The sequence below is a fragment of the Podarcis erhardii genome (genome assembly GCF_964252035.2).
Source record: "Podarcis erhardii genome assembly, chromosome: 3".
Lineage (NCBI taxonomy): Eukaryota > Metazoa > Chordata > Lepidosauria > Squamata > Lacertidae > Podarcis > Podarcis erhardii.
In genome coordinates this window covers 75,959,541-75,970,773 of record NC_138507.1, presented here as the reverse complement: position 1 = coordinate 75,970,773, position 11,233 = coordinate 75,959,541, and the positions used below count along the sequence as shown (strand labels likewise).

The 11,233-nt window shown below is 47.7% G+C and overlaps 1 protein-coding gene across 1 annotated transcript; it reads right to left on the bottom strand.

The window, feature by feature from the left end:
* Positions 1-4,977: 4,977 nt before the first annotated feature.
* On the bottom strand, positions 4,978-10,936 carry ACTA1 (actin alpha 1, skeletal muscle). Its single transcript, XM_081855871.1, has 7 exons — positions 10,777-10,936; positions 8,743-8,883; positions 7,700-8,024; positions 6,905-7,066; positions 6,250-6,441; positions 5,945-6,126; positions 4,978-5,422 (listed from the first exon to the last, which is right to left on the bottom strand). The coding sequence occupies exons 2-7, from the start codon at positions 8,869-8,871 to the stop codon at positions 5,279-5,281; spliced, it is 1,134 nt and encodes a 377-aa protein (XP_081711997.1). The 5' UTR covers positions 8,872-8,883; positions 10,777-10,936; the 3' UTR covers positions 4,978-5,278.
* Positions 10,937-11,233: the final 297 nt, after the last annotated feature.

Genomic DNA, 11,233 nt, shown 5'->3' with positions numbered 1-11,233 from the left:
TCCGCTGCCCCTCATTCCAAAAGAAACACAAATTCTTGATAAGCGCCTGGAACCCTTGAAATAGTGCCCCAGTTGGAAACAGGGGTGGTGTACAAAATTATCATCTAGTTTGGCCCTGAAAGAGCAATCTACTATGAAGGCTAATGTCCTAGCATAAGGCAAATATCTTGGCTACTATATTTAAACTACTCTGAAATAAAAGTTTTGAGGCTGCCTCTATAACCTACAGAGCCTTATGGTAATCCAGTATGGACTGCAATGTTGCCAAAGGTCTTCATGTAACGGAGAACTTCTGGTAATCCTCAGGTATCTTTTTTTGTTGTTGAAAGGTTTCAAGCCACAGAAACGTTCTCAACACTTAGATTCTCATCAACACAGTAACAGCTTGGTGGTCGCCCCAGGAGGGGGAAGTGATTTTCATATAGAATTCCCTTGTGCAAAGAAGACTTGAGACCTCCAGCTAAACAGTGGCCCAGCAGAAAGTTCAGGAGCTTAGAGCCTTTGTATGTGGTAAATTCCTTTTTATTCAAGCTAATATCCCAGAAGAGCCTTAGATTTCAACTTACGGCCTATTGGTTTCCATAGAGGCTGTTTCCCTATCCTGGAGACTCAGGCTGCATATACGCACTATAACTTTAAAGCACATTCAAGAAACATTCCTCCCCTGCAAAGAATTCTGGGCACTGTAGCTTATTCCCCGTAGAGCTACAATTCCCAGCAACCCTTAACAAACTGCCTTGGCAAACAAGAGAGGAGTGTGCCCAGTGCCCAGAATTCTCTGAGGTGGGCAGTGTGTTTCAACTAGACTTTAAAGGTATAGGGCCAGATTCGGCTACTCAGTTCCGTTAGTGAATGTTAGCCCAAGGACTGTTCCTAGCACAATGGAGCTTCCCCTTACTCTCCTCTCCCAGTGCAGCCACACGCACGCCCCCCCATCTGCTCTGGAAGGTTGTGGGAACCCCCAGAACAGCGTGGAAGAGAGAGGAAAGGGGAGATCGTTTTGCCAGTCAAGCAGAATTCTTATGTTGACAGAACGATCTCCTTAGTGCTATGCTGAATTCATCCGTAGTGCGTACACTTGCTCAGCGTGGGCGCTGGTTTGTTTCTAAATGGATCTTGTAACAGGCGATGCGATTTGCTCCTCCTGGTCCTGATGAAGCCAACTCTGATCATTTCAATTGGAGGTGTCAGAAGCTGAACTCAGGGCCTTCTGAATGCAAGTAGGTCCTTCTGCCACTGACCTGTGCACCCTCCATAAATGTTGCACGCAGTGGAAGCTGATCCGTTCAGCCTCAGGCAACCCCAAACCGCCTGCCTTCTTACACACAACCGGTCCAAGGGGTGGCTCCTTCTTAGTCTCCAGATTTTCCTTGCAGAACACAGCAGGGAGGAGCATGGGGACAAAAAACCCCCACCAAGAACTACTTTGCTTGCCTGTCCTTGGCTCTGGCTCCAGCCACTGTTAGCCTTCCATGCTACCATCCCAATAACCACCACCAGTGCTTTTTTCTGGGGGATGCAGTACTGGCACCTCCCCCCCCCCCCAGAAGCAAAGCGCTGGTTAAAAGTCTGGCACTCACTGTAACAACTTCATGGTGAGTACCAGCACCGTTTTTTTTTCCAAGAAGAAAGGCACTGGGCTGAAGGCACCTTCCATCCTTTCCATATATATATCCCTTCAACCAGCAATGCCCTCCAGACTCAGGAAGGGTGATAGGAATAGCAGGGAGATTATGAAGTTCTATGGTCCACCAATAAGCACAGGTTGACTTCAAGGAAGTCTGGGGCCACAAGAAAGGGGTAAGCCAAACTGAGAGGGGCAAGCAGGGTCTGATTCTGAAGACATTGCTCCCTGAAATAGGATGGATTTACACGTGCGCTGGATGTACGGCAACTATCCGGATAATGTGAAGATTTGCACAATGAAATTTTGAAAGCAGGCGGCAGGCAAGCAAGAACCTCCTGGGCAGCTTTCCTTGGGAGCTGCATTTTATGGTCTGCAAGCCAGGCCTCTCTATTTTTAAAAGCCCTGCCGCCTTGCTATATCTGACTTGTGAAATAAGCATTCCGCATGTTGACGGGAAGCCGGTGGCATATATTTGCAAAGCACTCTTGGAATACTTTAGAGAAGAGCCCTGTGGTCTGCAGGAGGGTTTCTCCTGCGTGTTCCAAAGATCCCAGAAGCAGGGCTGCCCCTGTTCTGTGGAATAGCAGGCCTGTCAACATACAACAGGTGCCCACTCTCTGCACATCCCCAGAAACAAATGAAAACATTTCTGTTTTTTGTTCCAAGCTGGATAAATAGGTCTTCACCAAGTTCAGCCTGTAAATTCTCTGAAGCCTAGGAAGAGACATTTGGCGCTCATATCAGCCCTGTGATATAGGAGAATGGGACACCCTAGTAAAACTCAGAAATAGTAGGAATAGTAACAGCAGTCATTATCGTTATATTTGTATAGAGCTTTCAAGTGTTCAAAGCACTTCCCATGCATTTTCTTCTTGCAATCCTTACAATTGCCCTGTATTATTGTGAAGCACCAAATTCCTCAGTTCTGTTCCCTTCCAGTTTGCCAAGGTCAGCTTGTCTGACGTACGTGTTGCCCGGTTAATAGAATCACATTCCATTATCTGTCACCGGCATCGGTTTACACTGTATGTTGCTTCCCAAGAATGCACAAACTTTTCCCCCAGCTGTGACCCTCCCCCTCCCAAATGTTCCCCTCTGACGCAACTGGGCTTGAAAACAGCCTCCCGTTGAAGCCACCAGGAGTTTTTCTTTTTTCATTCTATTTTCAGCACTGGAGGGTTCCTCTTGAGCTCCACTCCCCCATTAAAATTCCTGCTGGCTCCAATGGGAAGCTGTTGTTTAAGCTAAATTGCCACGGGTTGGGGAAAGTAGGTCAGATGAGGAGGACCCATGGGCTAGATCTACTTATTTCACACCCACCCCAAGAATAAAGGACGCAAGTCACTGGGAACATCTCCTGCATGGGTTTCAATGGAGGGGCTTTGCAGGGGTTTGGAACAGATGACACTTTGGGTCCCTTCCAACTCTCTACAATTCTATGAACTGCAGAAGAGGTCGGCTTTTGTTCTTGTTTCTTGCTCCCGAGGTTCTGTGTGGGGCTTGTACGGGAGGAATCCCGTCCAGCTTCTGCAACTGCTCCCACTGTTGCTGAAAAGAGAGCAAAAGGCGCACAGCCTTGCGAAAGTATCACCTTTCCCACCCTGTGTCATCGAGACATCTGTCGTTTGCAGCATTTCCAGCAAGGCATCTGAGAAAGCTGGCTTGATTCATTACCAAGCCTGATGATCTGAGCTTGTTTTACTGAATGTGTCCTTGTGTTAGTCTCCTCTGGCAAGGGGCCTCTGGTCTGCACCTGCTCTCTGCTTTTGACATACAGTGGGGCTAAGCTGCCAGGGATCCCATCACCATGCAAGGACTGCCCACTTGCCCTGGAAGGAAGATGGGAGCGGGATTTCTGCGAAGGCTCCGCAAGTCTGGTTGCTGCCACCTGGGCTCAGTCCATCTTTGTGCTTCCCTGTGGATGCTTCAAAGCCTGTTTTACCTGCTTGGAAGATGTTGAAGGTAGTGGTGGGCCCCAGCCATCTATGGATGGTCAGTCACAGATCCATGTGTGGGATGTGATTTGGGAAGCCAAGACAGGTTTAGATTATACCAGGCTTTGCCAAGAGGGGTGTGTGTGCAAGAGCGAGGTAGGTGGATGGGTGAGATGAAAAGGTACAAAGGACAGGCAAGTTTGCGCTGCCTCGGGGAGGATGGAAATGCTTCTAAGAATCCAGAGAATGGGAATGATGGAAATGGAGGGCTGGGCTGTCAGGTCAGGAAGGAGTTTCCCTTTAGTAAAGCCCAAAGTGCAAGTGATTTCTGTTTTAAACTCCTTTAGACTGCAGGTCTTCCAAACAGGAAATGGTTTTATGATACCACACTGTAACCTGCTCTGAGCCCTTGGGATGTGGCAGGCTTTTGGCTGAAGTAAAATGGACCAGATGACCTTCAGACTCTTTCCAACTGAGTGGTAGCCCAGAAAACATTAGTGAGAATCTAATGCAATTCCTTTAGAGGGAATGGTAAAGAAAAGAACAGCTGGGAGCTGCAAGTCCCTTTGCACACCAAGTGTGCTGTGCTAATCTGTCCTGCCCTCCGAGGTATTTTAGGTCCTTGGCTCAGTTAGGTTTGACACCCAGTAATTGAAGGAGCCATAGCTGAGTGGCACAGCACATGTTTTGCATATGTAATATCTCAGGTTTAATTCCAGGCATCTCTAGCTAAAGGATCTCGCATAGCAGGACTCTTGGACAGATCTTTGGTGGAAACTCTCCAGCAATACAGATAGGCAAGAATATGGGCCATTAGTCTGAATTAGTAATAAGGCAGTTGTGGATATCCTTAAACAGTGCCTCTGAATTCTGCAGGAAAACAACTTTTATCTTGTTATGGAGTTCGTACAATGCAAGGAAACAACTGGGTCTGTTATGAATGTTATGCATCTTTGTAAAACTTGATTGTGAGGACAGAAACTAGGTTTCTTTAGAAACACAAGAATGCAACTGAAATTATTTTTCTTATTTAGAAAGAATTTCCTCTTTCCATCAACACTCCCGAGAGCCAGTGTGGTACAGACTGAGAGCATGAGATTTGAATATTAATTAAAATCCCTGCTTAGCTATCACTGGGTGACCTGGGGTTAATCACTCAGTCTGACCAAGCCATCTGTAATAGTAGCTCTGTGTATATTTTAAGCATACCCTCTTCACAGAAACTGTGTGTGTGGATTTCTGGAAATCAAAGTCTCTTTATAGAATCCCAAATCATTATCATATGGGTTCCCTTTTTAAAGCACCTCCCCATCCCATTTATGTATTGCAACTACTTGAAAGAAAAAAAAGCCAGAAGGCTTGAAATAGCACAACCCACAGCATTTGAGAGCAATAAATCACACAAAGCCAGCTGCATTGGGGCATGACAGAATGACTGATGATTTAATGCTTCTTGAAGTATTTTTTTGTTTTTGGTTTCCTTCCACAGGGCTTGGTTTGAAAAATAACAAAATGAGGTAAAATAAATTAATTTTATGTACACTTTACATACACTCAGTGTCACATGGCGTCTGCAGCAACAGCAACAAAGACATTGTTACAAAATAGAACGTTGAGGTGGCTGTTGCAGGTGTTCAACAGCCTGCAACTCACAATGTCGTCATCCTGAGAGTAGTAACCAAGTAATAATAATGATCCTTTTTTTTTGTAAACATGTTTAGAAGCATTTACGGTGGACAATGGATGGGCCGGCTTCATCGTATTCCTGTTTTGTGATCCACATCTGTTGGAAGGTGGACAGGGAAGCCAGGATGGAGCCACCGATCCAGACGGAGTACTTACGCTCAGGTGGGGCAATGATCTGCAAGAAGAAAAGGAATGATTCAGTTGGCAAGTGGGGGGAGGGCGGGGGAGATACAGGAGTCCCTAGATAATGACAGAAGAACTCTGCAAAAGGTGTCCTAGACAGCAGCATCCTTTATAAGCAGTGGCACCACCTCCCACCATTTGGGTACTGGGAAAAGGTCTACACCTGAAGTTATACAGGAATACTAATCCAGTCCTCATACAATAAGGCATGGCCCTCCACATTCCCAGATGTAGCTCCTAGCAACACCTCTAATACTGTGTTAAAAACCCAGTTACTTAGGTGGCATTGTTTGTATTGTAATGATTGTACAAGCAGAGAACAGGGTGAGCCATGTAAGAGTGGCCCTCTCAAGGTGATTAAATTCTGTTCTCCTATTTCTCATGTTCTTGCATGGAGATGCCTTCGAAAGCACTATGATCAAAAGCATGCAATTGCCCTAAGCATTAGGTCTCCCTCTCCTGTATGCCTAATGCATACGAGTTGTGATTCAGTAATGCATGGAATTAAGCCCACCTTGATCTTCATTGTGCTGGGAGCCAGAGCGGTGATTTCCTTCTGCATGCGGTCAGCAATACCGGGATACATGGTGGTACCACCAGACATGACATTGTTGGCGTACAGGTCCTTTCTGATGTCAATATCGCACTTCATGATGCTGTTGTAGGTTGTCTCATGAATACCAGCAGATTCCATACCTGGTGGCATAGGGAAGGTGAAGGAACAGAAAAGTGAAGGAAGCCACTCGCACCACAGGCACACAAAGAATTCTTCATAGAAGAGAGGTCAGTGGCGAGGACACTCAACAGAGAGATACATACCAATGAAAGATGGCTGGAAAAGGGTTTCTGGGCAACGGAAACGTTCATTGCCAATGGTGATGACCTGCCCATCAGGCAATTCATAGCTCTTTTCCAGGGAGGAGGAGGAGGCAGCGGTAGCCATCTCATTCTCAAAGTCCAGAGCCACGTAGCACAGCTTTTCCTTGATGTCACGGACAATCTCACGCTCAGCTAGCAAGAGAGAAGAGAAAGAATTTAGCAGCCTGCCAAAGGAGAATCCCGCCCAGGAGGGGAGAACAGCCAATAGGCACATAATAAAATTACGGGCACAGCACCTTGTACATCAAACTGAAGCTCAGTTTTCAAACATTTAAAAATCTGCCACAAGAGGGAGAACGTGGGCTAGAAAGTCTAGCCTACACTTTTTATGAATGAGGCCAATAACATGAGATGGGCTGGCTGTGGATTTTAAAGCCTGGCATCAGAGCCTGGCATCAGCCTCCATGCTCATCCTCTACTTGATGACCAGAAGCAAAGCTCGGCTTCCTAGAAATTACTCAAAGGCCTCTGCTAGTGTATTAAGGAGCCGAGGGCCTGTCGGAGCAAAGGGCATTGATGGTTCTAAATCAGGGTGAGGAGGTGTAAGTCAAACGCTGGCGCAAAGGCTGAGGGCTGGAGAGGCTGCGCTCCTTACCGGTGGTGACAAAAGAGTAGCCTCTCTCAGTCAGGATCTTCATCAGGTAGTCAGTGAGGTCCCGGCCAGCCAGGTCCAAACGCATGATGGCATGGGGCAGAGCATAACCCTCATAGATGGGCACGTTGTGGGTGACACCATCGCCGGAGTCCAGCACAATACCTATGGAAACAAGAAATGGGTGTGAAAGTTAGCAAAGGAGGCTGTAACACCTGCTTGCTGCGTCAGGTTGATACGGGACACACAGGCAAGGGAGGAATGGGACCTTGCTGACATCTAGATGAGAGATTGCCAGGCATCACAGGCAGTGCTAGCAGACAAGTGTTCTCCCTCCTTAGTGGGCATCCTAGCTAATGGCTAGGTGTGTAGGGGGCCTCCATCACTGAACTGTTCATGCCAGTGGCTAGTTTCTTCCTTTTCTTGACGGTCTTAGTGCCAGTAAAGGCATGTAGGAGACTCAGCAGCAGACTACTGTAGCAGCAGACTACTGTACAATGACTGTTATCCTGATGCCAGTCTATGTAAGAACATCAAGAGAGCTCTGCTGGATGAGGCCAAAGGCCCATCTGGTCCAGCATCTTGTTCTCACAGATGATACTAACCGAGAAGAGCCAGTGGCCTGATTCAGCACAAGGCAGTCTCCTGTGTACCTAAACCCACATCAGTGACTGGGCACTCCCTATCGTAGTTGGACTACAAGTAGCTGTCTCTCTCTCTCTCGTCCTCTGCTTGCACTAGCAGTGTTCCCTGGACACCCTTCCTTTTCTCTTCTCCATTTCTGGTCCTGTCACTCACCAGTGGTACGGCCAGAAGCGTAGAGGGACAGCACAGCCTGGATAGCCACATACATGGCAGGGACGTTGAAGGTCTCAAACATGATTTGGGTCATCTTTTCACGGTTGGCCTTGGGGTTGAGGGGGGCCTCAGTGAGCAGGGTGGGGTGCTCCTCAGGGGCCACACGGAGCTCATTGTAGAAGGTGTGATGCCAGATCTTCTCCATGTCATCCCAGTTGGTGATGATGCCATGCTCAATGGGGTACTTCAGGGTCAGGATACCTCTCTTGCTCTGAGCTTCATCCCCTACGTAGGAGTCTTTTTGACCCATACCCACCATGACACCCTAGGAAGGAAGTGGGAAAAGCTCTCAGCATCTTCTTAGGGCTGAGGAAGTGGATCATGACAACCTAATTGCTGTCCTCTACACTAAGCAAAGAGCTATAAGCTATTCCTACCAAGGCCCTAAGACCTTTCCTTCACAACAGAGAATAAAGTACAAGGTGCAGGAAGGAAACACCCAGCAGCAGCTGTATAGAATATATTTAGGGGACCAACAAACAAAACTCTATCCTTTTCTTAGGAAAATAGGGAACATTGTAACAGACTGCTAAGAACAGCTGATTTCCCCTTAATGTATTCCTATTCTGTTTCAGAGATAGTATAAGCTCATAGGCTATGATGGACACACCCCACATTTCAAATAAAAAATGCTTACTAGGGCAATCATTTTGTTGATATCCCTATTTCAAAAGACTTATGCCCCTGGGAAGTCCATAAACTGAATGCCACAGCTCTATTGACGTTTGTATTCTGTAGAATTCTGTGGTACATACACCCAAGTAAGAATTAACAGAATTGTAGACTTAATCTTTCTAATCCTAGGAAGTCCAATTGGGAGTGGGGGAAAGAAAAGAGAAATGCTGTGGCCCATCTCACATATATATTATTTCCTCAGTCCCACTCAGGGTCCAGGAGAATGGGAATTTTTCTAACAGTTGTCGCCATGTCTCAACCTGCCTATAGCTGGAGAGGGGCATGGCTGGCAGAAGAGGCTAAGATACCTGATGACGTGGGCGGCCAACAATGGAGGGGAACACAGCCCTGGGGGCATCATCCCCGGCGAAGCCAGCCTTCACCAGGCCGGAGCCGTTGTCGCATACGAGCGCGGTGGTCTCATCCTCATCACACATGGTGTCGGCTTTCTAGAGATGAAGCAGAAGCAAGAAGAGTTCACAAGAGGCAACCAGGCAGCAGGCATCCACTCACAAAAGCTTAGCGGCTACAGGCAGAATTCTTATCTATGGAAGTCTGACAGGGGGGTTTCCCCCATGGTGGGGGAGTATAGGCCATCAATCTGGAGAAAGCAGTTCTTACGCTGGCCACAAAGTAGATTATTTTCTGTTCCCCTTACTTTATTGTTACCTGCTTACTTTATTGTTAATAAAGATCTGCAAACTAAAACACCAAGTAACAGCTGAATCTTCAGCACAGTTAGATGAACTTATTGGGGTCGAGATACTGAATCACATTTACCTAGGATGAAGTCCCATTTGTCTCCAGTGACTTCCAGAGTAATAGGTTAGGCTTTACAATGCAACCCAACACATTTTGAAGAAGGAAGCTCTACTGAATTCAGTGGTACTTGGTCTATAGTAAATGTGGTTAGGGTTGGAGCTGTACACTTTGAAAAATCAAATTTAAATCAAACTCCCTCTTAAAACATGTGCAGGCCACCCACTTCTAGATCCCCATATTAAGATGCTAATATACAAGGTATTATGCTCTTGTACCTGGAATTAGAAGTATGCTGAAGAGCTTTAGCAAAGGCATCACCCCCAAACTTTTGACACATGTCTAAAGTGACTAGCACTTTCAGAGAGTGACAAAGTTGAATAAGGTTGGTCCATTTTACATCTCAATGGAGATAACCCAAACCTTGTCACACAATCTGAACAGCACGACACAGCGTGCAACAGCTCACAAAATAGGGGATATTTTCCCTTGTGGAATATACGGTTTGCAAGGAAAAGCTTGAAGGCTTGCTTCCTTGAGAAACCTTCTGGGCATACCTGTACTTCCAGGCAGCACTAACCACTCTGAGCTATAGTGCTGCAAATGATGGATTGTCCTTTGTCCTGGGGACAAGGGGACCCCTGACTTTCTTCAGGACTAGCTACACCCTACAGAATGCGGGTTGGTGTAACAGAGGCTTCCAACTGGGTGAGCCCTTTCTCTGTGTATGAAACCTTCAGGAATTAGGGAAGCAAAGGATTAAAAAAGAATAACCCAGAATCATCCTTCAAATAAAACGGTTCCTGTCCTTTGTAGCTCAACACCCTGTGCCTAACACTCAGTAAAATTACCATTCATTCAGTAATATAAAACACGGTAATAAAAGGGCTGGATCCTTCAAAGCCAAGGCAATGCCTTCTAATTTAATGATAAATACCAATGGAACCAGTTATGTTCCAAGTGAGAAGTGGATTTGTTCATCCCAGGCAATTTATAACTTGGCAGCTGTCAGTTCTAGCCTCCCCTCTCCTTCAGAGTGCCCTCCAAGTGCCAGCAGCGACTTGTTGAAAGTCACAAGAGTTCCGTGGGTGGCAGAGTCAAACCCTGAGCCCGCATCTCAGAGATCCTTGCCGTGGGACTCTGCAGACTACGGATAATTCCATTTTACAATATGAGCGTGTGTGTCAGAATCTTCACAAGTCTCAGTAGCAGCCTAAGCCAAGTGAGAGATTATGCATAAATTGAAAGCTTGCTCCCGGGTTGGTTTAAACTAAGGCTGGATGCAGGCAGGATCTCTTTTATAATTTAATGTAAAAAAACTTTTTTTTTTTTTAAATAGCAGTGGCAATTGAAGAACGCCAGGCGGAGAAGGCTGGATGCAGCTGTTTTCTGCTCCCTGTTGCCCATTTCTGCTTTGCACCGGAGAGGAGCTGGAAGGCTTCCTCCTTTCCGGGCTGGCTTTGCGATGTCTCCACCTTCCCTCTCCCGGGTATCCCCGGGGCCGCGTGGCTGGGAGTTCCCCCCGCATCATGTGGTCCTGCCCGGATCCATCCCCCTTGCCCGCCCGCCCGCCCGCTCCTCACCTTCGGGTTGGTTCCTGGCTCTTAGCTCCGGTTGCTGCTTCTCCCAGCTCTTACAGCTCGGTGGGCTTGCGAGGAAGCCCGGTGGGTTTTATATAGGCTCCCGGCCGGGCTCTTCCCTCCCTTGCCGCCGACCCACAGGAATGTCTCCATATTTGGGTGTCGGGCACCGAGCGAGCCCGGGCGGCCTGGCCGGAGCCCCCCAGGCCCCTTGCGCTGCCGCGGGGCTGCCCAAAGAAGGAGCGCCTGGCCCGCGCCCAGGTAACACGGGCCGGGCCGTATAAGGAGTGTCTGCCGGCCGGGACCTCCTCCGCCCCCCGGGCCAGGAGGGCTCCTGTCCCAAATAGTCCCCCGAGCCGCCATGCCCTGAAAGGAGAAAGAAGCCCCCGGCTCGGGGAGGGGGGTGCCCGGGCAGGCAGGCCCCGGGACGGAGGGGAGGAAGGAAGGAAAATGGGGAGGA

Bases quoted from the DNA above. Each gene is read 5' to 3' on its own strand.
- ACTA1 (XM_081855871.1), bottom strand. From the start codon at position 8,871: ATGTGTGATGAGGATGAGACCACCGCGCTCGTATGCGACAACGGCTCC. The intron at 7,067-7,699 runs GTGAGTGACAGG...TTGTTTCCATAG, and splicing joins CGCTTCTGGCCGTACCACTG to GTATTGTGCTGGACTCCGGC. The intron at 6,127-6,249 runs GTATGTATCTCT...CTATGCCACCAG, and splicing joins TTTCCAGCCATCTTTCATTG to GTATGGAATCTGCTGGTATT.